General features: G+C 35.2%; 5 protein-coding genes across 7 annotated transcripts; 2 read left to right on the top strand and 3 right to left on the bottom strand.

Annotated features, from left to right (window-relative positions):
* Positions 1–14: 14 nt before the first annotated feature.
* On the bottom strand, positions 15–5,772 carry LOC106137004 (NKAP family protein CG6066). 3 transcript variants are annotated; one of them, XM_013337733.2, is made up of 6 exons: positions 5,540–5,772; positions 3,138–4,346; positions 2,739–3,057; positions 2,315–2,458; positions 1,814–1,889; positions 15–1,672 (listed from the first exon to the last, which is right to left on the bottom strand). In XM_013337733.2, exons 2-6 carry the CDS (start codon positions 4,336–4,338, stop codon positions 1,514–1,516), a joined length of 1,899 nt encoding a protein of 632 aa, XP_013193187.2. In that variant the 5' UTR covers positions 4,339–4,346; positions 5,540–5,772; the 3' UTR covers positions 15–1,513. The 3 variants fall into 3 exon arrangements, with proteins under 3 accessions (XP_013193187.2, XP_013193188.2, XP_060810430.1); XM_013337734.2 differs by having other exon boundaries at positions 5,513–5,772; XM_060954447.1 differs by lacking the exon at positions 5,540–5,772 and having other exon boundaries at positions 3,138–4,353.
* On the bottom strand, positions 4,486–5,517 carry LOC106137005 (phosphatidate cytidylyltransferase, mitochondrial). Its single transcript, XM_013337735.2, has one exon. It carries the CDS (start codon positions 5,494–5,496, stop codon positions 4,486–4,488), a length of 1,011 nt encoding a protein of 336 aa, XP_013193189.2. The 5' UTR covers positions 5,497–5,517.
* A 158-nt stretch (positions 5,773–5,930) lies between the features above and the next one.
* On the top strand, positions 5,931–9,887 carry LOC106136950 (COP9 signalosome complex subunit 6). The gene is made up of 6 exons (XM_013337645.2): positions 5,931–6,356; positions 6,473–6,604; positions 7,068–7,219; positions 7,758–7,923; positions 8,322–8,515; positions 9,030–9,887. The coding sequence occupies exons 1-6, from the start codon at positions 6,113–6,115 to the stop codon at positions 9,168–9,170; spliced, it is 1,029 nt and encodes a 342-aa protein (XP_013193099.1). The 5' UTR covers positions 5,931–6,112; the 3' UTR covers positions 9,171–9,887.
* Positions 9,888–10,574: 687 nt separating this feature from the next.
* Positions 10,575–26,650, bottom strand: LOC106136948 (uncharacterized). Its single transcript, XM_013337641.2, has 17 exons — positions 26,437–26,650; positions 23,223–23,354; positions 22,454–22,650; positions 20,966–21,107; positions 20,777–20,870; positions 20,193–20,372; positions 18,398–18,562; positions 17,933–18,098; positions 16,976–17,122; positions 16,413–16,631; positions 15,862–16,099; positions 15,491–15,634; positions 15,142–15,261; positions 14,783–14,987; positions 13,989–14,240; positions 11,903–12,091; positions 10,575–11,412 (listed from the first exon to the last, which is right to left on the bottom strand). Exons 2-17 carry the CDS (start codon positions 23,351–23,353, stop codon positions 11,242–11,244), a joined length of 2,760 nt encoding a protein of 919 aa, XP_013193095.2. The 5' UTR covers position 23,354; positions 26,437–26,650; the 3' UTR covers positions 10,575–11,241.
* Positions 23,863–25,680, top strand: LOC106136951 (GTP:AMP phosphotransferase AK3, mitochondrial). Its single transcript, XM_013337646.2, has one exon. The coding sequence runs from the start codon at positions 24,288–24,290 to the stop codon at positions 24,942–24,944; it is 657 nt and encodes a 218-aa protein (XP_013193100.2). The 5' UTR covers positions 23,863–24,287; the 3' UTR covers positions 24,945–25,680.
* Positions 26,651–26,774: the final 124 nt, after the last annotated feature.

A 26,774-nucleotide genomic window follows, 5' to 3' on the forward strand; every position in this document is an offset into this window, starting at 1 on the left:
TTTTTAAAAGAGTGTACATATATTTACATTTCAATAATCCGTAACACTTGGCTTTATTATTTATTGTAGAACAAAAAATCCAGGACATAGCCTAAAACTAAAAGTTAATTAAAATATACTAATTTTGAAAGGAAATTAGTGATTTAACCGATATTACTCTTAGTAAACCCAAATTAAAATGCATAGAGTAAATATTTTTATACTCATTTTTAATTAAAATGCCAATTTTTTTTTATAAAAGTCTTGGGATATTCATTCAAATGATTTTAACATATTTATGAAGGACGCAGTTCATATTATCCCATGGCTGGCCATAACTTATGGGAACATCAACACATAGTATTTATACAAACTGCTTAAATGCAGAATATTCTTAAATTTACAGTAGACGTGAATCAAAATAATAAAACTTAAATTAGCAACATTGAATCTTTAGTTACCATTTTTTTTTATTACTCTGTAATAAAAAAAATTTGTTAGTTGGGAGACAGTATATGAGATCTGTTGCACAATTGCACCTACTTAGATACATACGACTACTATCATTTAGGGAATGAACTAATGATAAAAGGGAAGGAAAGTTTGAAGTTTTATACACCAATAAAAATATTGCTTTGATCCAGTGTCTTTGTAGAATTATAAAATTGTAAAAAAGTAAATTTTAAACTACCTAGCTTAACTTGCTTCCGCAAAATTATATATAAAGTTTAGGTGTACTTCAGGTGCAGTTCCTTGAGTTCTTGAATAGCAACACGATACAGTACAAGGAAATTAAATGAGAATGCTAAATTTATAAACTTATGGATATCCATTCGTAAGATTCTAAACGGTTCGACCAATAACAGACAAACTTTTAATTTTACGCTTCTTTAAAATACGGCCAATAACGCATAGCTCTCTGATTGGTCGATGTTGATAGAAGCAGTTTCTCTGTCGCTCATTAGGGTCTATACAAAAACACACAAGCAACCGATTTGTTTATGCTCCGTAGCGATCAATGGCGGCAGAGGAGAAAGAAAAGGAAAATGTAACTTACCAATCAGAGCGTTACATGTCGTTTGATTATTTATTGCTTACTTATTATTTTACGTCTGAGTTCGGTAAGTTTATAAATTTAAAGAAATGTGGACAAAAATTAATACAATTCATCTCTCATTTAGAATCCTACGAAAGTTTATAAACTTCCTAGAAAATTTATAAACTTGCGGTTCTTGTTATTTTCCGGTGACACACAAAATGATAGTGATACACAAAACTGCAGCCGCAATGCTATCCGTGTTTCGCTTTTTAACCGGCCCTTATAATCTTCTTTTTAAATACCAAAACGTTAAACTGATTTTCTTTCTTCATCGTCATCGTCTGAATGTATTCCTGCTTGTATTACCGCTTCCGAGCCTTGGATCCACTTAACTTGGTTAGTACCACTAATCTGAATATGAGGGTATAACTTTCACTAAGTTAAATTAAATCCATTATCCATATTAAATCCATCAAAATGTTAGACGTACATACATCAAAGGAACTTCGCTTCGCCCCGTGAGAATCTAGTGTCCAATTCTTGTGCTTTTTTTATGATGGACTTCTTCTGAGCGTCATCGAAGCGGTTCACTTGCAGGTCGACGTCTCTGCTGAATGGACGTCGTTCCTTCTTGCCTTCTTCTTTTTCTTCCTTCTGTAAAAACATTACATTTATTAAAATTAAATCATGCGATGGAAAAATGCAGAAGTTCAAAAAATAAGTATAAAGATCAGCATTTGTAAGATGCCTTTGATTATTTTTCTGCAGCTAAAATACAAGCTTAACAATACCTACCTTTTTCTTCTTCTTTAATTTTTTTTGATGCATATCCAAAAGACTTTCATCTCTCTTGTGCTTCTTTTTGTGCTTTCTGAAAGGAAAAATTAAACAATGATTAAATATTTATTTTCTCAATTTATACGAGTATGATAAAAATGTGTATGCTCTTTTTTATTAGGCATTAGAAATATTACAGTATATCAGTTAACAACTTAAGTCTTTTTCACTAGGGTACCAATTTTCATACGACGTACTAGCAATTTATAAATCTCAATTCGTCAGATCGAAAATAGATCTTACAACATTACCACACAATCGTCAAATAAAAATTTTATATAGACAATCTATCTACTTTATATAATCTATGTACTTTATTTCACTAAGTAAAAATACAATTTTAATATATTATTTTAAATAAGTACAATGACGAATAAAAGTTGAGGATTTTGCTTTAATTTGTGAAACTAGTGTAAGGTTGATCAAAGTCTAGTTTAGATATAGTAAATAGGTACTTACTTAACAGCCAACTCTTGCTGTTCATCCCTGCTGGAGATCTGTCGAGCTTTAGCTTCCCTCTGCAGAGTTAACTCTGCGTCTTCCTCCTTCGCGATGCCGGCCGCTTTGCGAGCTTTCTCTTCTGGAGTATCTGTCCAACTTGACCTAAAATATTAAGGTAAATATTGAGTAAAATTCACTTTCTATACTTAAATTATATCTATAGAACGTGAAGACCAAAGTAATGTCGCGTATAAGTCATAGTTGGCAATTAAAGGATTTAAAGAACAAATTTAAGAAGTTAATCTTTATTTTCCATAGATATGATGAAAAATTTTCACTTTTGATAGGGCAACGATATGTTTTTAATATTAATAATAAAGTTTTTAGATAAGAAAACTTTTCTTTTCCAATGCATCAATTATTTATATTTGTTATTGCTTACCTATCTGACATGTCAGGACCCTCTTTAGCTCTAAAAGATCGAGCCTCCAAGCCTAAATACTTTGCTTTGCCTTCAGGCAGTTCCAACATCCACTGTTCACGGGACTTCACCTGGTCACTCTTCAAAGAATGCCCTTCTAGTTTTCTTATTTTCATATCTAATGCCCGCTCTTCAAGTTTTTTATGTGCATCCGACCATTTCTCTTCAGCCCCAGTTGGCAATGGGCCGATCCCAATATCTTCATCTGAGCTCTCATATTTTAAATCTGCTTGCTTAGTGTTTGCTAGAACTTTACGCATGTCGTCTGGTATAGATGGCCCTGTGAATAAAGAAAATGTTACTTAAATAAAAACTGTATATAATGCCAGTAGTAATATTAAAATTTAAGTCAATAATTACCTAAATTTCTTGAACCACTTAAGTGTGGTGGCAAAGCGGGCCCCTCCACATCGGAGCTGCTACTGCCTGCAAACCTTTTCTGCAAGTGCGGAGGCAATGCTGGTCCACACACATTAGCCTTTTCCGCACTCAGGTCTCTTTTTGGAGCAGATCTCTTCAATTTGTATCTTAGATCAGTTGGATCATATTCCAAATTACTGTCATCATCACTTGATATTTCACCTTCTTCACAACTTTCCTTTTGACTACTCTTTTGTGTTGATGAAACTTCAGCCACTTCAGAGTTAGTTTTTTGTTCATCCTTTCTGATGTTGTCCTGAATATCAGTTGTACTGCTCACTTCTACAGTTGCTGATTCTTGCTCTTTATCATGACTGCTAGATTTGGAACTCTTTTTCTTACTCTTCTTTTTATGTTTTTTCTTTCTGGTTTTGTGAAGCTCTTTTTCTAAGTTTAAAAGCTTTGCTCTCAATTTCTCATCATCAGAGGAGTCTATTTCACTTGATTCTTCTGACTTTTCTTTAACAATGGCTGGTATCATGCTATAATAGGAACCAGGCTTCACCTCATCAGATTCATCACTGTGTTCTATAACAATTGGACTCTCGCTTTTCCTCTTCCGAGGTGGTACTGGTGAGGGTCTATGCACTTCAGATCTTTTTGCTCTCAGATCAGGTGACAAAGATTTTTCTTTTTTAACTGGTTCTTTATCTCTAGATCTGTCTTTTTCTCGTATTAAATGACTGTCCTTTGTATCATTAGGGGCGAGACTTCGTCGTATCTCTTCTTTTATATCTCTTGAGCGTTCTAACGGCTTGTATGATCGAGATCTACTCCTTTTCTGCCTATCTCTACTAGAACCTCTATGTTCTATTGGCTTTGGCCTTTCTCGTGTATCTCTTCCATGCCTATAATGTTCACGTGGTCTAGGTGAATTTCTTTCTCTGGAGTATCTCCTTTTACTAATTGGTGAATGCCTAGAATACCTATACCTATCCCTATCTTGCCTAAAGCGGTCACGGTTATCTTTTTGCCTTTCGAAATCTCGTCTAAACTTATCATTTTCTGTAGGCCTACTTCTTCCTGGAAAACGACTACTGTCTTCTTTTTGGTTAGAACTTCTTTTTTGTTCATCTTGGTTGGTTGATCGACCTTTAAATCTACCTGTCTCTGAATCACTGCTTGATTCATCTGATAGCATTTTCGTGCCTAAAAACAAAAATGGACTTTTTAATAATTTAATCAAAGAGGTTCGTCTTTCACACACTTAACTTTATTTTGTACATATTTATCTTAGGTCTACAATAATATACATATTCTACAGCCACTGCTAGATTTTAAAATACAGTTAAAACATTTTTGCAATCTTTTTAGCACTGTAGCGAATGGATTTAAGGAAGCCAGCTGTCAGTATGCCTTTGAGTGATTGTCGCACACTTGACTGCCAAACAATATTTTTGAGAATCTGTCTCAGTATAACAGCACAATCTATATCATATGCAACTGCTCGCAACACATCTTCCATATCCTGCTGCAGTCCTCCATGGTTCCAAAACTTTACAATTTGCTGTTGAGGAATCATTGGTAATTGCATTAAGTGATGTAATTTAGTTTCAGGGTGCAGATCTTGGTGACATTGTGCATCTCCTGCAGCAAAATCTACATAGGCATGGAATTGTTGCAGCACCGGCCGGTAGAGTTCACGAAAACTTAACAACTGAGGTTGCACTATATTACGTACTTTATTTTTATTTTCCCCAAATGTCATTCTAAAGTCTCCTGCATAACTAAGATTAGAAATAGCAAAGTAAAAGTCATATTCTGAAAATGTTTCTGGTAAAATGAGTAATGCAGTGTGAACAGCAGACCTTAAATTCAACTGAAGAGCTTTTTGGAGTTGCGAGCTGTTAGTTTGCTTTATGATTTCTACAGGTTTATGGAGACGGCCAGCCAAATATAAGTCATTCCAATCGAGAAGATCTGCTATCAAGTCTTTTTGGGATACAACACCATACTTTATCATAACATTTTCTTCTTTAATTTCAACTAAAGTATTGAAGTAAACTTTGGCTCCCCAATTCTCTTGGAACTTTGCTACAAATCCTTTGCCCAGGAAGCGAAGAGCCGAGTAATGTGATGGATTCTGTTCAATATTAGCTCCATGCCATCGGTGAGAGTTTTCAACACAATATATGAGGTCTATCATATTTTGTTTCTTTTCGTTTCCTATTTGAGGCTTGACAGCTGACCCGTAAGCAAAGCAAAATGCGAAGTTTTGTGGAAATTTTGACAAGATTCTATAATACAGTGGAGGTACATCTTTGACGATACCCAACGTTTTGACTGCGGTGGCTGCCATTTCAACACAAACTTACTCGAGTAAAATAAGCCGAAATGCTGACCTGAGATCAAAATGTATGCTCTGAAAACCAGCGAAGTTGAGCGTTGTGTTAACTACTACATATAACCTAAATAGTATCTTCCTTTTGTAGAACTTTTAACAGCAGGAAAGATTATAATTTTTTAAGTGACTAATCACATAAAAGAGAACAAAAATGATTCTGAATATTGAGAAATGAGAAATAATCACACAATTGAGAAATTACTCAACCAAACCAAACCAACCAAACTTCAATCAAACCCGAATTGAATGAAGTAAGTCACAAGTGACATTGATTGATATTTTTTTTTTATTAGTCATTGAGTCTCAGGCTTAGGGTCACTAACATACAACAAAGAGCGATCCAATCCTACCAATCAAAATTCATAAAGGTCAATGTCATTTTGTGATCATTGGATGACATACGATTTTATGGGGGATGTTTTCTTTTCGGCAAAAAGCTTTTTGTCTTTTTGGTCTCAATCACAATTAATAACTGGCGCTTGATTGATTCGTTGTTTGTCGTCCAATATAAAAAAAATCAAAGAAAGCATTGCGATATATTTACTTATCAAATACTTATTATCATTGTAAAATGACCAGTGCCGATAGAATTGATTTTGAAATGGAGGTAGAAGTGGAGAGTGCTTCATCAGGACCGGCTGTAGATCCTGCTAATCCAACTTCTCCAGCACCGCCCACTACAAGTGGAAACAAATGTGTGGTGGTGACTACAGCTACCTCTGGATCCGTCACTGTGTCACTACATCCTTTAGTAATTATGAATGTTTCTGAACATTGGACTAGGCTTAAAGCTCAAGAAGGATCACCTCAAACAGGTCTGATCGTGGAATATTATAAGCTTTTAAATAATGAGAAAACTACACTAGCACTTTGTAGCACATTGCACACCCATATGTTTAAGTTTTTTTAAAGTTTGTTTTACATTTTGCAGTGATTGGAGCTCTCATTGGTAAACAAAAAGGCAGGAATATTGAAGTGATGAACTCTTTTGAATTAGTATTTAGTGTGATTGATAGCGACATTATTATAGATAGAGATTACTACAACATGAAGGAAGAGCAGTGTAAGTTTTTAACTAAAACTTTATTGTAATTTAATACCAAAACCTCATTCTACTTTTTGGCAGGATTAAACTCCAATGTGTTTTATCAACAATCAAAGTTGTTGTGGAATAAACATTTGGAAAGCATGAGTATTGGACGACAATCAGATGTAGGAATGTGGGAATAAGTGATGTTTGTATATTATCATATAACTATCATCTTTATACACAAATCGGCTTGTCATTGCAAGAGATGATAGGTATGCCAATCGTCTTTAAACTGAACAAGCTGTAAACCAACAAGGTAGAAAGAAAATTGTTGTGTGTGTCTGAGTTCCCGAGAGTTAGTAGTAGTAGCAGATGATAGAACAGAAAGATGAAAGAGAGAGAATCTTGCTTGCACACTTCTTGAATGGTATTTTTAACCTGATTTTTTGCCATACATTATAATATTTGTACAAAATAAACAATTGCCTCATTTCAGTTAAGCAAGTATTCTCAGACATGGATTTCCTTGGATGGTACACAACAGGAGAGACACCCACAGAGAAAGACATAGCTGTACATAGACAGATCTGTGATATCAATGAATGTCCTGTCATGCTCATGCTAAATCCGGCAGGCAGGAATGGGGATGTAAGTGTGTTTTTATATATATTTACTGCACAAGCAGTAGTCATTCTCCCTTAGTTCGCTGGTTTCATGTTCCCTAATGATATTACTAAGGTCTGCCTATGACCACATTTCAACAAAGTAGGAATCTTTTCATTAATGTTAAAAATTCTGCTTTTGAATTTAAATGCGGTTTTGTTTGTCTTGATGGTGATGTGTCTTAAAGACGAATCCCAAGTAAATGAGTCTTTTACTTGATTATATGTATATTCATTGTGAAATAACCTCAGATTGGTGAGATGGTGGGTAAATCACTTTGTAAGTTGTGACTGATAACCAGCAGGCAACTGCTCCATCTGCCCGGCAGGATTTTGTGCTAACGGCAAGTTGTTAACACACAAACTACTGTCTCTGTACACTGACAGAGACTGTATTCTGGGCCTCGGCTGTATTACGGTGAATTTTTACCGACTTTGCAGAATGAGGTTGAAATTAATACCTCTGCGCATTTAATACCTGTTGTATTTATAAATTGCTGTTAATATTTTTAATCTTGTTCCAGCAATTACCTGTTGTGCTATACGAGTCTGTTATAGACGTAGTCAATGGGCGAGCTACAATGTTGCTGGCTCCGCTCACATACACCCTGGCTGCGGAGGAGGCAGAGAGGATTGGTGTGGACCATGTTGCTAGAGTGTCCTCTGGTGAAGCAGCGCTAAATAGTTTAGGTACCTTTATTTTCTCTTTTTAGTTTAGTTATATACCTTTATTATTCTTTTGATGTGAAACTACGATTAATAAATCGTACACACCACGCCACATAAATATATGTGGCCATGATACTGGAATGGGTAAAAGAACAGAGCGAATATTTAAATAATAATACACCTAATGTGGCGAACTGAAAATGACAGAACTATAATAATAGCAAAAAATACAATTTTGGCTTATACTCTGCAGTTGATTGATTAGGACATCATCCCTTGTTAATAGTATATTCTTATTTTAAAAATGCGAAATGTTCAAATTAACAAATGCATATATATTTTCTACAACCTGTATTTTTGGCAATGCGACCTTTTTTCTTAGGCATATTTAGTTATGACGAAATGTTTATTTTCCTTAGTGGCCGAGCACCTAACGGCGCAGCGTTCCGCCATCAAGATGCTGGTGTCCCGCGTGCGCGCCGTGCTGGCCACCGTGCGCGCCATCCGCGACGGCAACCTCCCGCCGCGCCCCGCCTTGCTCAGGGAGGCGAGGGCCCTCTCCAACCGCCTGCCGCTGCTTACTTCACAACAGTTCCGGACACACTTCTACAATGTAAGTACCTTGCAATATTATGACTATCTCGAAGGTAAGATGCGCTCATAGGCCAGGGTCCTCCAACCGCGTATTGCTGGTAATATTCGCACGCACATTAACAATGCAAGGCCATTCGCAATGGCAAAACGTACTCCGCATGAGGGGCGAGGGTGCTAACTTCTCAGCAGTGTAATGTAGACTGTTTTCTTCCTTCATTCGTTCAGCAATGGAAACTTCTGAGTAAAAACATACCGTATTCTGCTGTTCATACCGTAAGAGAGGATAACCAATTAGTTCACAAAAAAATATTTTGTTTAGCAGGTGAATTTTTTACAGTTGGTATATAAATAATTTTTTTTCATAAATTTTCCTCTATAAAGAGGTGAAGATGTAACCTGGATTAAATCCAGGAGGAAGAAAAATGGTTTATCACCAATCACAGATAAAAATCATAGGACGACAGTTTTATATTTGTTCATTGTACATAGGCAACAAACATCTTAAGCACTGTAGAGACTTGTTTTTTTTTCAGCAATGCAACGATGTGGCTCTGATGACATACCTTGGCACCATCACGAAAGGCTGCAATGCAATCAATCAACTAGTGAACAAGTTTAATGTCCTTTACGATAGGCAAGGGATGGGCCGCCGAATGCGAGGTCTTTTCTTTTAGGTTTTTTTTTTAAAATTTATTAGTCATCTTCTAACAAAAAAGATTTAATGACTATAGTTATACCAATAAATGTAGGCTACGCATTATTTACTAAGGCTACAGTCTCCCACATATTTTTTCTCTCTCACGCAGGTATACAAATATGACTTAAAAATTCTAAAATAAAGCCAAGTTTAACTTATTATGGAACAAATATTAAGAAATCTTATTTCATGGCTAGAAAAAATAATACCTACCTACAGGAGATTCCACAGATTCCTTGCCATGAAATAAGATTTCTTAATATTTGCTGCCTGTGTCTTAGATTGGTGATTTAATACATGGATTTTTTGTATGAGTAATAGATATGTTATGTCAGAGGTAGCACATATTATTTAAAATAAAATTTAAATCCATTCAAATTTAGAGCCATTTTACTATTTTATACCTACCTTCTCTATGTGTCGCGGTCCAATATGTAATCATAACGCAAAACAAGATTGGTCTTTGCACTAAATGTTATTCAAGTCAAATATGTAAAATGACGTAGTTTTGAATGTATAATTAATGTTGCAATAATAATAAAAGCAACAACATCAAGTTTGTGATGGTATTAAAAATGATGGGAACAAATGGACGAACACGAGGGAAAAGTTGTGAATTGTTATAAAAATCCGTAAAATTAAAAAAAGTAGAGTACCTAATATGGGAGAAAAATAAAGGCTTGTAAAATTTTGAGACTCATATTTTTATTCCGCACCATCCTGCTCGGGTGTTCCGTAGTTACACAAATAAATTTTGGACACATTGAGATTCATGCTATGGAAGACGTTCACAAAATTAAGTATAATTTTAATACTTTCATAGCAATATGAAGTTCGTTAAGTGTCTTAGAGTACCCACAATGTAGTTAGAATTTGGTTAGCTGCCAAAGTGCATTTCACATTTTTTTTTAATATATCGATAATAGTATCCAATATTTACAAATATAACAGCATTTATTTTTAAGAATATACCTACGTACGATGTACGTGCGGTATAAAATGTTCAAAGCTGATATTTTTAAAGTATTAACAATGAAACAGTCTTATATTAGCACTGCCCTACAAATCTTATGAAAAATTTATTAATCAAATTTTGTAAACCTTTTTTATTTAAATTCATTAACAAAGACATGATAAGTCTTAATTAACTTTATAATACTTGTACTTTATTTGATAGTTTGGTATAAAAATACTTTAAAGTTATGTATTTAAATCGATTCTACTAGTATTGCTTTTTGTAGTTTTTTTCGTAAAGAGTATCTAAAAATTGCAAAGCAAGACACCATTGCCTGACCTCGTTTTCCTGTTACAGCTCCCATTACACATTAAATAAACCATAAATATTAAAAAATATCAAACAATTTTATACTTTTAAATGCAATCAGTGACAATTTGTGTAACAAAAAGTAATAAAGGTTTTAAAAAGCTGCTAAGTGAAATAGCATGAGGATAAATAACAATCATGTATTAAGACCAGGGTAGAAGAGGCATTGAGAAAAACTGCTTTTCTGTATTAAAGTGACTCTGAACGTATTGTTAAAGGACAAAGTCGTCCTTCGTCTACGCAGGATTTAACAGATGATTGCCCTGATCTTTTCTGTGGATTGTATCAGAAAGCTCGCTTCCATTGTGTTTGATGCAGTGAAAATTTCACTTTATATTATTTTTATATTTTTGTGTATTATGTAGCACTGCCCTACTAAGTAGGTACACAATTTCACTTGTATACATTTTGACTTATACGTTACCAATATAGAATACAATAATCATACATTGCGTGCACTTATTTCACTCTATTAAACAATTAATAATAATAAAGACATATTTTGTTTTTAACCCTCTGGTTTTAAGTATTCTTGTGTCACATTTTGGTGTCGTCAACAATCCACAGACAGGTGTAGCTATTATTAAGTGCTGTTCAATTCTCGAATCGCTAATCTATCTAACTCATGGCATTCGTAAAAAAGGAAAAATCAGACCTTTGTATTAAACAAAGAATAAGTATTCGAAATTCAAAAGTTCCCGTTGTAAACTTTCATTTGTCTTTGCTATGTGTCGTCTGGAAACTTCTCGATGCCGATGAGTTCGTCGAAAAGCGAGTGGTTGTCCGGAATGACGTGTGGCTCGTGGAGCGTTTGGCGCGCAAACTTTAGCACCGCCCGCGCTAGTTGTCCAACCGTCCATTTTCGGTCTACTATCACGCGAACTAAAGTATCCAGCTATAAAACCAGTAAGTGAGTTTTTATTTTTGTCATTCATATGGCTATAGCACACGGCGTATTTTTAAACGCGCAGGCAACGCGCGTTTACGACACCGTATACTGCGATAGTTGCGTTTGCATTGATGAGACAAACGCGCGTATGAAGCGCGTTTACGCGCGTTTGAAGCGATACAAACGCGGCGCGTATAAGGGAGCGGAGTGAGGCAGAGGGGGAAGGGGGGTGCGCTCACGCTCGTATAGTAGGTATACGTGCAGAAGAGGCGCGTTCCACGATCGCCCCGTTTGCTTAGGTTACAAAGTTGCGTTCGAATCGCGTTTGAAGTGCTAATACGCGCGTCTTCTGTGCGTTTAAAATACGCTGTGTGCAATGGGCCTATGGAGAAAAAAAGCCGAAAAGAGATTTTTTACCATTTACCATCCAATTTAATAATTTTGAACCATAGAAAACTGAATATACAGAATAATGTTTTTAATAAATTTTAATTACCTTGAACAGCTTTTCATTGCCGAAAGTGTAGTATATCAAGGCTGGCACCCCGGCCACGCTTGCCGCGAGCCACTGCAACAGCAGCTTCAGCTGCGGATGTCCCCGCTGTCTACCCCCGCATCCCCAGTTGCCCGTTGCCACAGGCTTGCACGACCCGCCTGACACGATCTTGTGGGCCAATTGGTTCAGCTGGAAAAGATCAAATACGTTTTAAGGTACATAAGTATTTTACTTTTGTTGATTTTTTACAATGCTATGTGGTCGGTACAAGTTATGGCCAAAAACAAATGAATGATAAATACATATTATATCAGTTAAACTAGAAATTTTCAAATAATTCGCCGAATCGAGTGATTTTAAACCTTGTATATTCCGTTTTGCCTTTTAATTATTATTAAAAAGTCATACTTAAAGCATGACTTTAAATTTGTATTTTTTAAAAGTTTGTTTCTGTTGCTATATTATGCTTCTTAAATTGCTTTGTCACGCTTATATTGGATTGCAGACTTTGTTACTCAGAATAACAACAGTTTTTTTTATCTAGCTATGCTGTTGTTATCTCTTTGGTGTTTTCCATACAAATCAGTTACTATATACGTATCTATCTAGATTATATTATTAATCATGCTTAATGCTATAATCTTTGAGGAAGTGCACTGCACCGTGATAGGAAACTAATTTTTTCTTGATGTTTAAATTACAAACAATTGTGAGTGTGAATGCATGTTTGTAACTCAAAAACAGAATCTATTTAAAGGAATTTTTTGAAGTGATTTTTAGGGTTCCGTACCTATAAAGTAAAAATGGGACCTTATAACACCGAGCTGTATTTCTGACTAACCTGTTTGTTTTTATATTATGTATTTCCGTTGCCGCTATAACAACAAATACTAAAAAGTAAAATATAAAGGGGGTTCCCATATTATAAACGTGTCTTTTTCGTTATTTTTTGCTCAATATAAAACGGTAGGGTAGATGCTAAAATGTTTTTTTTTTGTTAAACCCTTCTAAATAAAAAAAAATTAATAACAATAAAGTAATTATAAAAAATCCAACATAATCTTATAAATTTCTCTGAACTTATTGGTAGTGGACATGCAACGTGGTATGTATTGACCACGTTGTAGTTCTACCGATTTGAGCTAGATAGCGTTGTTATAAAAACCCAAGAAATTGAATGGCATTTCTTAATATTTTAAAGATCAGAATCCCTGAAGGGAAGTTTAAGAAACTAGATACTGGGAGTTATTCAACGGTAATAATTAATAAGATTTATATACCTGCGAACTGTATAAAAACATCTTCACCTACGTCGTCATAACCTATCTATATGTCCAATTTCACTTGTTGTGAACTTTCAATTGTTAGATAGATATGTCAGTCACCTTTGCCTATTATATACGTGTATGTACCTCGTACACAGATAAGATACGAAAACAACAATTGAGGTTGTGCCCGCGCGTATCGTGATATCCCATTACAGAAGAAATTGATAAGTACCTACTATAGTTTTTCTTTATTATCGTGAATCGCAGCCTAATCGACTTTCATAATAATCATTCGGAATAATATAAATACTTCGCTCCGTCAAATTTATACAATCTTTTGGATAAATATTAATTAGTAAAATATTTAAAAGCATATAAAGATAGCAAAGACAGATATTGACGTTATTTAAATAGTAAAGGTACTTACTGGACGTTATGACAAAAAATTTATACATATCATGGCGATGTTCAACAATGTTGATGGCCATTTTTATATCTTTATTAAATTGTTGTTTATTTAATCTTACAAAATGTTACATTTAGTTGTCTGAAAGTTAAAGGCAACTTTTGTATCTATTACGTCACCCGTTATGATATATTGATTCATTCATACAAAGTGCGAAATGATTTGTGTGCTTAACGGTCAGTATCGCGTTATACATGCACGGAACACAAGTTATATGTTTTGACAGAAAGCGAAGACTTTAATTATATCAACATCGCAAAGAAATGGAGTTCTGTGCTCTGTGACTGCATGTAAAATTTTGTTAGTAATTATGGATGTATTACTTGAAGATTAGCGACAGACGAAATCTGACCTTAGGTTTCTTAAGTTTAATAGTGACTGGTTCGCATTCAACCGTTTCTTCAATAGTCTGTACAATCATGTTGATCATCCAATTGAGTTTTTTCTTCCTAGCCACCGGGTTAGATATTTGCGTGGAGCCGGTGTCCGTGGAGCTACTGAACGACCCCGGGAGCCCTATGTTCTTCGCTTGAATCTTATCTTCCTTTTTCACTCTTGTATTTTCTAATATCTCCTCTGGTATAGAATCTTTTATTTTACGTTTCTGTCAAAACATATACTTTATGAATTCCATGTGTGTTGAATCTGAGACCTTACATAATTTTAGCTGTTGGTATATACATATATGATAGAGTTTTAGCTTCAAGCAAGCTGTAAGCTTTTTTTTAAAGTACAAGACGTTTTGATGTTGTAATTAACAATCATACAAGTGTTAAAATGGAAACCTAAAATACTTGCGATTGCTATTTGGTACAGATGTACTAAGTAGACAAAAAAGCTGTCTTAACCAAAAACATCTGTACTTGTCACTCTGTGCAGAAGCACTAAACAGCTTTCTTTAATTATTAAAGTACATCTAGTTTTATTTTGACAACGGTCGACTTACCAATTGTGCCGCAAAACCATGTTCGTTCCGAAGATCTTAACCGCGTTGTATAACGATCTAAGTATATACGACTACGTAGTAGTTTTATTTTTAGCGGTCGACTTACGTGTTGAACAACAAACCGTATGTCATTTCAAAAGCTCTATATAGAGTTGCTAATAATCTAAGACTCGAATGTCTTAGTTTTACAGTGGTCTCACCAATTGAGCAGCAAGCCTATGTCGATGTCTGGCCAGTTCCAACGAGAGGGATCTCGCAGCTAAAGCCAGTCGTCTCGGCGCGGTGCGGTCCCTGGCGTCGCGGCCGTACAGCTCGGCCGCTTCGGCAGCACCTTCAGACCCCACTCCACTCGCGCCACTGGCCATCGACTCGCTTAATGTACGCTTCAGGAGAGAACCAGCGAATCTAGGTGTGAAATATATTTTGTCAAAGCCAGAAAAATATGAATAATAAGCAAATTTTTGTCGTCTTGAAGCACTATTTGGAGGCCAAAAGCTTGCGCAAAATTTTATAATAATAGTAAAAATAACAAACTTCATAACAGCTAGTAGTAATTTACCTAATCACAGCCAAATCTCGGGAGTCTAACTCCCGCGCCTTGTGCTCTCCTGATTCCGCGTCCACTATCGGGTCGTTGAGCCAGTTGTTGAATTGTTCGTAAACTTCTTCTAATTCAGACCTGCAAGTTAGCCAAGATCCTATTTAGTATATACGGTTTGCATTATGACTGAATGAAGTCGTCTTAAATTGCTAAAAAAAAGATAATTAAGCCAACTCAGAATTAGATCTCTCTCCACATCCCAAATCAGACAAGTTTTTTTAACTTGACCGTTTTATAAGTGGTCGCTGCTAAAAGTAAACCTTTTAATTCTTATTCTTATAATTTAAAAACAAAAAAAAATGCTTACGTGTATTCTGTGCTGAAACTGTACTTGGAACTAGTTCCAGTTTCTTTTCTACCTAATGGTCTGCGTCTAGTTGGCGACGGATTCCCATTGCTTATTGTCTCCTTTTCTGTCAGTACAAAACCTACAGAGCCACCACGTTTTACCCTGCAAAAGACATTTAAATTTTTTAGAGAGCAATACAAGGCATGGGACAGATATAAAACTGTATTAGACGTATTCTTCTTTGGCACCTTTAAAAATGTCACCTAGCCTATCAATTGAATTTAATATCTATTGTCTCTATTATCTATCTATTATATCTATTTGAAAATATATCTATTTTTTTTACGATAAATTTATTTATGTTGTATCCATGTTTTGAAATGACTAACCTAATATCATTATCATTGATTTCTGCTCCCGATATGCTAACGCCAACAGCGTAGCTAGAGCTGTCCGTAGACCAGTCTCCTGTAGTACTGGTAGTACAAGAGTTCTCGGCTTCTCTCCTTAAGGCTTCCCGCAGTCTATCAGCGAAACTAATCCGGCGTTCCTCCGTGGAGAGTTCTTTGGTATATTGGAATGAATTTGGACGGGCACTTTCGCCTCTGCCTTCGTCTTCACTGCCACCTGTTAAACGTTAAATTTAATGAAATCTCACTGTACTTGATAAATTAAGTGATTTTTTTATACTATACTTCAGCACTGATCTATTTATTTACAAACTATATAAGCATAAATGCTAAATTCTACCTTTTTTATCTTTCCTTCGCTCTTCTGTAATAAACTCTAGCTATATCTTTCCACCGGCGTGTATGTAATGTAACTTATTTCATTATGAAGCCTTATTTTGGTATATTCTCTGAGTTTATCCGAGAGCACTAAATCTATAGTTTCGCATTTACATACATACCTAACCTGGAATTAAAATATTCGAACTTACCGTAATCAAAACTGTCATTTGCACTATGAAATTCGTCATCACTAGAATTACAACTGGAGTATAAACTATCTTCTTGCGTGTCCAGGTTGTGGTGACCTGGCCCTCTTGTGACAGGGAGGCACTCGCCTGAAGATCCTAGCACAATAAATCTGCCTCGACGATTGTTCAGGGTAGCTCCGTCTGGCGACAGCCAACATTTTCTTTTTGATATCTCAACACCTGAAATAAAGGTTTTGGTATTGATATGTTTGTTAATGGATATTTATGATTTGGTATTTTTCTTTTTCTTTAGTGGATATAGAGGGCGCGCATTGTTCCGCACGCTTTGCGTTGATATATCAGTATGTTAGTGTCCTCTTTTATATTTACACCTCTAGATTTAATTTTATCCCATAACCCTTGGAGATCTTCTACAGAGTGGTGAATATTGTTAACAATACTACCACTCTGTAGAAGACAATACGTATATAATACAAAACCATAGACTGCCAAACACACAAAACTAGATGCATCTACATTTTCAATATTCAAAAAGAAAAAAAAAGTTAGATAAATAAAATTACTTGGGTCGTTAAGATTCAGCGTGGCAGCGCAGTAGTTTTCCGGAGAAGGGCTTCTGCTGTTGTAGCTGTTGATAGTGCTGCAAGACGACGCCTGTTTGATCACCACCGTCGCCTCTACCTCTGGTGGTGTGTGACTGAATGACTCTCCTGAAATTAACAAGAACTGTTTGTTCCTCGTTACCACTTAACCAAGCACCGAGGCTGGTAACAGAGTGGTTGGCGAGTCGCGCTGTTGAGCAGCGCTTTCCAACCCGCGCGCATATCGGGTTCCGTTGCCTTCACAGGCAACGCTGGCCGGCAGCGCGTTTGAACTGCGTTATTATCTAGTATTGTAATTAGCTGGCGCGTGTAGGCGGCGCTGATCAAACGCGTGACTCTGAAACCACCCTGACAAGGAAAGGTAACATCAAATCTAAAGGATTTATTCGCTTCAATCGAGAAGCCGTCATATCGACTATCTAACTACTGGCACACGGCTATCATATGAATTGACACTCACGATTGTGATTTAAATCGGTGGAACGGTTGCATTCTGTTGTCATCTCCATTCTCCCCGTAGGTCAGGATTCTGATGGACATTATTAACAAGCTCTAAAGGTGATAGTATTAGTAGCTAACTACAGTGAATATATGAGTTTCGGATTTTATAATGGAAGACGTAGGTTCGCCTAAAAGCTACGTAGCTAAATGAAGAATTCACGTTATATAAGAAAAAATTAGTCATCGTAGAAATTTTTCCAAAATAAGAATAATAAGTTGTTAATACGGCTTCATTATTTTTAATTGATTTGTTCTACGTGAGAGCTAATGAATTTTCCGCTAACTTTATAACTGAACTAAGCTATATTGGAAAGAAGTTAGTTTCATTTGTAGATGTAGTTCTTTTGTTTTTCTTCTTTAATTTGTCTTGCCAGGGTTTACGTAATATATAACTTAGCACGTACAAATTGTACTGACCTATTGGAGAAAGCCTTCTTTCATGCCGCGGGTGGTCTCTGCTCTTCATAGGCGTCTGTTGAAACGCCAGCAGACATTTATTCAGTTCTCTCAAGACATTATCTTCTTCCCATTGGCCAAGGGGCAATTTGCTGTAATCTTCTGCGTCCATTAGACATACTGTGACCTACAATTGCAATATAGATATTTTAAATTTCTCTTTCTAAGAATTATTTTGTTAGAATCATGTTAGAATCATTATTTTAAAAACGGAAAACTTTAAAAACTGATCGACTAACGATATTCAGGAACATTAGCTAAAAATTAGCTCCTTATAAGTTCTAGGCGATCGAGGTAAGATAGTATTTCCTCAAATTCCCCGAGAACTGGAAAGGCCCGCATGAGCCGTATTGAGCGCATGAGGTTCCAGAAAAATTAAATGGCATACTTGTGAAAATAATAATCATTTAATATATATTCACGTACAGTTTTAGGCTCGTCGAGTAATTCTATTTTAGTTTTTTGTTTTTTCTCGCAAATCCTGCTGAATGTCCTCACTCCTTCCACCTTCAGAACTTCATTGTCTTCCAGAGCTTCCACAGATAACATAACCGGGAGTAGTTCTGGCATCATAAACATCGAGAGCGATTCCTAAAGGAAATGAAAAATATTTAGCAAACAATAAAGTTAGGTACAACTTGAAGCGTTGTAAAAAAATGATGCAAGTCTACGAAATTAGGTAATTCGTGATGTAAGTGTATAGAGATGACGTTAGTTACATACATACAACGCATGGTTATCTATTTTCCTTCAATATCTTTCAGATATCGACAGAAGTAGGTACTTAATCTTCATATTAATACAGTTTGCTGAATTTGTGTTTATACAAAAATTTAAGTACTGAATAAAAAAAATCAAAAAAACGTTAAAAAAAAGGTCCGTGTGTATTATTGGTTTCTTAGTAGTAGTGAACTGGTGTTAAGGTGTATTTATAAGATTGGTGAAAGGCATTTTGAAATTGCAGCAACTTTACATTTTTAATCTACTGGTATATTTGGGTACTGTTTTAATTGTTAACATATTTTTGAATATGTAGGTAGATAGTCGGAAGGCGGACCCCGGGCCCCGAAACACTTCTGTGGAGGGTGCAACCAGTACACGGAGAGATGAGAGTGATGTAGGTTAATAGTATACAAGAAGGCCCAACTTAGTTAAGTGCTGTAACCGCCTAGTCGTGTCAAAGAGGAAATCAGTTTATTCATGCACAAAGACCCTAGAAATTATTTGCAAGCCCCGCTTCTTAGTAACTCACATATTTCGAACATGGTGAGTTGCAGGGCTTCACAACATGTGAGAAGCGATTTTTGAATAAACGAACTATATTTTCATACAATACGGTAAAATTGTACCCAGACTTTTTTCGTTGACGATTATCTCTGAGTCGATTTTGATTGATCACTATTTAAAATTATGCATTAAAATTTTCAGAATTATGTTAGACGAAGTATGGATATGTGGTCCCATCGTTTGTGGCACGAAGCGGCCATTCAACTCAGACCAGCGTCCTGACCGGCCTTCCTGCCGCACCGTCAACTTGCACAACAACGTCCATTCCTGCACACGGTTCTCTATTTCTGGTTATTGCCACAACCTGTCACATCGTCGGAGGAGTTCAGAACAACAAGATAAAACACCAACTAAAACCTATTTTTCTCAAGCAGCCAGCGTGGCCTGTCGTACTATTAGCCTACATAATGATATTGTACACTTCAGTCGTACTTCCATATTAGGCCATCGTTGTAAGGGTACTCGTCGTCGTAGCGAAGATTTCAATTATCAGATGTTATCCTTTGTTCCGTTAAACTAAGAGTGATAGAGTAAAAGCTAGTTAGTCCATGAACTTATTTAGGTACTTATAGGAATAGATTATCTGCATCATCATCAACCAAATCCAAAGTGGTTTTGTCTGTGGGTTTTATGTGCCTACCTGGGTATTTATAATTGTGAAATTTTAAAAGCCAAATGCAATATTAATGTTTTATGTTAAATGTTACATTCACAACTCTAATATAAAGAGAGTTGTGAATGTGGATAAAGCGAAGGAAGTATGAAGGGATCGTGTCATTTATTTACGTCAATTACAACAGTGATAATTCAAATCTTACAGTATTTCGCAAATAATTCTTAAATATTTTGCAAAATAGTAAATAGACAATTTGAATTCTCCAGTGAAATATATGGGGTGTGATTTTATGAACAAATATTCAGAAAATGTAGGTACCTGAGATTCTCCGTCTATAAGTACATCCCCGCCAACTCTGCTTGACGCGAAGCATACTCTCAGAGCGTCTTCATTCTCACAGCGCTCTGGCCGGCCTTCGTGCCTCACCAGCAATTTGCAAAGAGGTAGCGTGCACTCCAACCAGTCTTCTATTGTCAGCCATTGCTTTGACGTCATAACCTTGAAGTAATGAGAAATTAGTGTCGATCGTCGAATCGTTAAAATGCGTGATGCTCATAAGGGCACTAGTTCAAATCTCGCCTCGTCTATTTACTAATGACTAGTTTCGAAGTTATGTACATTAGTTTGAATACTAACCGATGCTCTTAAAGTGAGAGGAAATATTGTGAGGAAATCTGCACATTCAGACAACCGAATGTGTAACCATGACCTAATACGGGTTCGGTTCTCCTGTAAATGTTGCGGAGGTCAAATGGGAGTCGCTTCCTGTAAAAACCTGACCCAATCCTGGATCATGATCAAAACGGCGCATACCGGGCTCTTTCAGAGAGGTGAGGATTTAAGTTAGTTGAATACGATATAAGGATTTTTGGTACAAAACATTTTTTGTACAATGATCTTACCTGGCGGCTTATTTTAATGTTCCCGTCATTATTGTGCTTATCTAACCATTCATAGTAATGAAGTAAGCTTTTTAATTTATTCCTTTGTGATTTCCTGAAATGGAATAGTAGTTTAGATAATGTATAAAGTTATTAACTTTAGTACTTTATAAGTATGTTGTGGTATTTAATCATTATTACTATACCTACCTATGTAAATTCTTAAAAAAATGTGTGAAGTTGAAGTCTTGCAGCGTTGGATGGGTCTTGAGCGTTCTCTTGGGGAAAGTAGAGAAGAAAGCGTGAGCAATGAGCGATGACACAAAATTATGATCAAGTTCCGTGGCGTCACCTGAAATTTTAAAAAACTTACATGTAAGTTAAGTTTATTCAACAAAGCAATTAAATGTTGCATCAAATTTGGTATAAATAGTTATAGCTGTATTATTTATTTTTGTGACAAGTTAAAATAATTATTTCAAATAAAAAGTTTTCTTTGTTTTTATATGAGAATTTAAAATAATCGAATTAAGCGTTTGGTATGTTTAGGTATGTTTACTAAAAGCTAAGTACATATATCGTCTAGAACAGGTTTTTATTTTAGCTTAAACTTTCTTTAAAATGGGGTCAAGTTAAATCGATTTTTATGCGTATCATATCCTTCAGTTCGGTTACATACATATATTAATCTCAAATGTGGGTGATGTACGGCATCCGTAATGGTTGTCGGAGTTTGCGTCATTATGACCTCATAACGTTGTAACGAGCCTCGTAAACTCCTGAGTGAGAAATTGAATGCATCCCTAACATTAAACTAAATACATATTTACGTTATCATAATTCAAATTTTTGTAATCAAGATTGATTAACCGGCTTTTGCGAAGTTGATTAGGCACTGTCCCTGTGGCATAATGAATGCCTTCATCCTCCGACCTTCATCGATCTTTCCTTCATGTTGGTATTAAACTAAAATCTACGACTAATGGCTGAACACCAGCCAGATTAAATCTATGCAGGTTGAACGCCAAACGTTGATATTGGACATTTTCGTGTTGTGCGTTTTGTTATTTAATAATGGTATATCCCCCAACACTTTTGTATTTTGTGACCTCATTTGAACCTTTGTATCCTTATTTTAAGTAATGCCATAAGGTGTAATGAATAAACGAAACATGGCAAAAGTTAGCTGTTTCTCTTGTATTGTTATGACTGTAGGGCGCGGGGGTCTTCTTGGTACATCTGAGACTAAACTAACTTTGTCTATTGGGGGAGATCCGCAGGTGACTGACTAAATTACAATAAAGAATTTCTTAAATATATACCTGTTTGCTAGACATTAGATTAGTTTGATACATTTTCTTTGAAGTGCTTCAAAGAAAATGTATCATACACGTCAAAACGTTTTCAAAGTTAGTAAGCAATCCCACTCTAATCTTGAAACTCGAAATTTGATAAGTATATTACGGAAATAAATAAAAGCTGAGCATGTCTATTATTATCCTTTAAATTTATTTATTTTAAAATAAACTTTACTTTAAAATTCTTGGTTCTAAATTAAAAATTAAAATTAAGCTACCACTTATTACCTTTAGAGTTCCAAAAGAATTTAAACAACTTTGTACCTACGAGTAAAGGCTGCCTTAGTCCGGTCAACTGGACTTACAACCTAGGTACTGCTATTACTTAGATGTTGCTAACCTTGTTGCTGCAAACTGAACATCAGTCCTTTCGGTGGTCGCCATCTCTTTAAATGGAGTGCTCGGTTCACCATTATCCTGATAGTGTTGTCTAGAAAGTGGATTCTTTCGGCCTCTGTCATTTCTTCTTCTAGAAATTTCTCTAAGCCCTTCATTAAATCCGGATCCCTTGTGTCGTCATCGGGATCTATGCCTATGCTGTTGAAATAAATTACGTAGCTAATGTTTAGTTTTTTCAATAAAATAGCGAGTTAGAGCCTTAGAGGATATAAGTGAATTAGGTAAAGATTTAGAAAGAGTTTATTTATCGAAAATGTTAACTCCTACGTTAAGAACTTAGCTAAGCTTTAGCTCAGGGCTCTACTCCCGTTGTAATAATAATTATATTTCTTCCACGCTGGGAATGAAACTCCCTAAGGCCCTCTAACCTCGTCTATAGAAAAATCTGGAGATAAACTTTACGCTACGAAGGCATGTCTGACCATTAAGTATTATACTCTGGTAAGTAGGGAAATCGAAATAATATAACGCTGTGGAAATGCCATATTGTAGGTACTTGAAATTATAAGTATGATGTGTCGTCATCATGCATCACACGCAGTTTTCTGCTTAGTTATAAAGCTGTCAAATCAGTTTTAGTATTTAAATGCACAATAATGGTGTCTTAATCATCACTTGTGACAAGACATTCACCTTTCATCAGTATTAATCACTTCTAAGGTATCTAATATTATTCCGAATTCTATAGACGATGTCGCTTAAAAACTTACTTGCACATGTCGTGTATTTTTAACATATTTGCAGTTAGTTTCGAAGATGACGAGGCCAACAGGAGATGTTTTAAGTGCCTTTGCACAGTCGTCCACCAGGGGAGGTCACATGGGAGCATCACTAATGCCATTCTGAAAAATAAATTAGATAATGTGAGTCCCTAATGAACAGCTTCATAATTGCAAATTGATTTGCCCGTGGGTTGATGGTTACACCCAGGTTCAAAGCCAAGCCTCTACAGTTAAAGCCTCTGGCTAGGTTTTAACAAGAAAAGTAATCAAAATTAGATATTTATTTTATAGGTAAGTATGCCTTCGTATGCCTACGCATAATTTTGATAAGATGTTCATAGATATTTTTGAAATTTTAAATATGTTTTGGTGTCCAAAATGTAATGGTGTATTATCTGTCCAATATTATCTATCTGCAACTACTACAGTTGGAGATAGATAATATTAATAGTTTATACATGCAAACAAAGATGCATAAAATTACGCCTCGCGGTAATTAATTTTGCAATAGGGCCAGGCCAGGCGACGCATTTAGCTTTGCATCGTTAGATAACTTCGTGAACGTACGTAAATAAACGCATGCGTACGCTTACCCCGCGCTGTCGGTTGTCTTTTTGACGTTTGACATTTAGTTTAGGATAAGCAATGCATTTTGTGGTTAGGTATAGCAGAGCGAGCAGTGTCAGGTAGTTTTGTTGAACTTATTTTTTTTTAGGCTTTATTACGAATTTTAACTTAAAATTAGTATTAGTTGTAAAGTCGTTAAAAATTTGATTCAAGTTTAAGGGTACTTCGTCATCATATTTGTTGCATATTGTGTTTATATTAACAAAATAATGCATGGATGGTATAACTCGAGAACTATTCAGTATTCGTGGGTATTTTGAGGAATTTCAACATTTTTGTATATTTGGTGTATTTACTACTTACACAAATACTGGTTAAGACTTTGATACGCTGCCGTTAAAAAATATCAATAGAAGATATAACCTTTAGCAGCTTAAAGATCAAAGTGCAGTTTCGTTGGCCAATAGCGATTGATAATAAATAGAAATGACTGTGAAGGGCAAGATTCTCAAGACATTAATACTGGGTGCTCCGGCCTCAGGGAAGGGCACAATATCTTCAAGAATAGTGAAGAAATACGCCGTTGAGCATGTTTCAAGTGGAGACAAACTTAGAGATCACATTGAGAAACAAACAGAGCTTGGAAAAGAAGTCAAGAAATATTTGAACGAAGGAAAACTCGTCCCTGATGAAGTAATGATAAAATTTATGTTGACCGAATTAAATAAAGTGGCAAATAAGCCATGGTTACTTGATGGCTTTCCTAGGACTGTGGGTCAAGCTGAAGCTCTATGGAAAGTACAGCCGGTTGATGTCGTTTTGAACTTAATAGTGCCTTTTGAGGTTATAATTGATAGAGTGAAAAGCCGTTGGGTCCATCTGCCCTCTGGAAGGGTATACAATATTGGTTTTAACACACCAAAAGTTGCAGGAAAAGATGATGAAACTGGTGAAGCATTAATTCAAAGGCCTGATGATAAGCCAGAGGCTGTGCAAAAGCGACTTGAAATATATGAGAGTATCACTAGACCGGTTATTGAATTTTACAAAAAGAAAGGTATTCTCAAAGAATTTGAAGGACGTACATCAGATGAAATTTGGCCTAAAGTGACTGCTTATTTAGACCCTTTGCTGCATAAGTAAAACATTTTTTTAACTATAAGTGTAAACTGGTGCTAAGTAGTCACAAGTTAATTTTTAGGAAGTTTTTATGTTATATGTAGTAAAGGAGAGCAATATTTTGATATACTTAAGTAGTTTAGGTTTGAATATGGTTTTGTTGATTTTTATAAGTTTACTTGATGACTAAATCATGGTATTCCAAATCATAGTGCCTAGGTATTTTTGTCAGGTATATTAAAAGGTTTTCATTCTTTTTTTTTAATGGTGCTTAAGGAATGTTCCACTTTATATTATTCGTTAACAAATAATATCTACATTAATGTTATTTGTTTTGCTTTGTTATAGGTGTTATATTTTTATAAAGTTTTTAGTGCAATGAAAGTTCTGAAAACCATGTAAAAGGACTGTAGCCTTCCATATTGTAAAAAAAATAAGTGTATGCACAATAATAAGGCAAGAAAAGTTAGTGCCTTGCAAGCCTCATTAGTTACATATCAGATTTGAATATTCCACATTTTCTAAGTGCTCAAAAATATTTTATAGAAAGAATATTTTTTCTAGTCTTAATCTAAATATGTCATATTCCAAAGAGGTCAAGAGCTGCTATTGGCCCTTAATGTATTTTTTTATAAAGAGGTAGGTAAGTAGGTAGGTACTTACTCAAATAAAACTCAAAAGTAGTTTTTATTTATTTATTTTTATTTTTTCTTTTGTTTTCTGTTGTAAAATTATATGAAGTAAATATGATTAAAATGATTGTTTCTTGTTTTATTTCAAGTATCTCTTTAATACCTATTGACAAAAAAATAACAACATATGTAATTCATGTCTAAATTTTTATTTCGCTTTACGCAAATTTTCTTGCAGATGCTGTAAAAGGTATCATGGAAACTTCCATACTAAACTCTAAATTGGGTATAATTAATATAATAGTATAATCGGGTTATTTTGGTCATCATCATTTATACAAGTTAAACATAACTACAATTTTCCTAATTCCTAAGATGGTTAAAATAAATGGAATGAAAAATAACATTAAATAAAAATATAGTATTCATTTAGCTTTTGTTTAAACTTGTTTGTTTAATATGCGTTAGCAACCGGTCACTATCACTGAATCCTTAATTAAGCGGTTCAGCTCAACGTAGCGTTCGATTCTTGTGATTTTAGAGCTGTCTAACCAGTAACAGTAAAGACGTGAACGAATATGTGGGAATTTCCCTGAAAAAATATGGTTTTCTTTTATACATTTACCCATATTTATACAATATCTACAAACCTTATAAAAATTATGTAGGTAATTTCATTAATTAAGTAGTAACCTACTACCTAGATGTAATAATTTGGGTTCATTTTATCAAAATAGGTTTGAACGGCATGTGCTTTTAAAATACTTTTATACTTTATTTAAGGTACTTAGAATTTTTTTTTTGTACAATAACAAAAAATATATAAATGCACGAAAAATTACGTTTGACTATCAATAAATTGGTAACATAATCAAAAGACTTACTTTGTGAGATTTGCGCCGCAGATGGGAAAACACACAAACTTTATCAACACTAGCACAGCACGGTGGTCAGCGCAGACTTATGGTTATTGTCTTCTTTTTACGCACTTTTCTCATTGTCCACAGGGAAATTGGTATAAAATTATGTGCATTAGGAATATCTTGTTGCTTCCCTACAGACAGAAATAGTGTATCGAGTGAAAACGCACCGGCCGCCGAGCGCGCGAACCCCAGTTATTTTTAGCCGCTTTCGTGTACAGCCGCTGAAATTAGATTGTAAATAAAAAGTTTAACAAGAGTTGTTGGAATGATCTTGTCGGTCAACTCACTCCCATATCATC

This window comes from Amyelois transitella, chromosome 4 (assembly GCF_032362555.1).
Source record: "Amyelois transitella isolate CPQ chromosome 4, ilAmyTran1.1, whole genome shotgun sequence".
NCBI lineage: Eukaryota > Metazoa > Arthropoda > Insecta > Lepidoptera > Pyralidae > Amyelois > Amyelois transitella.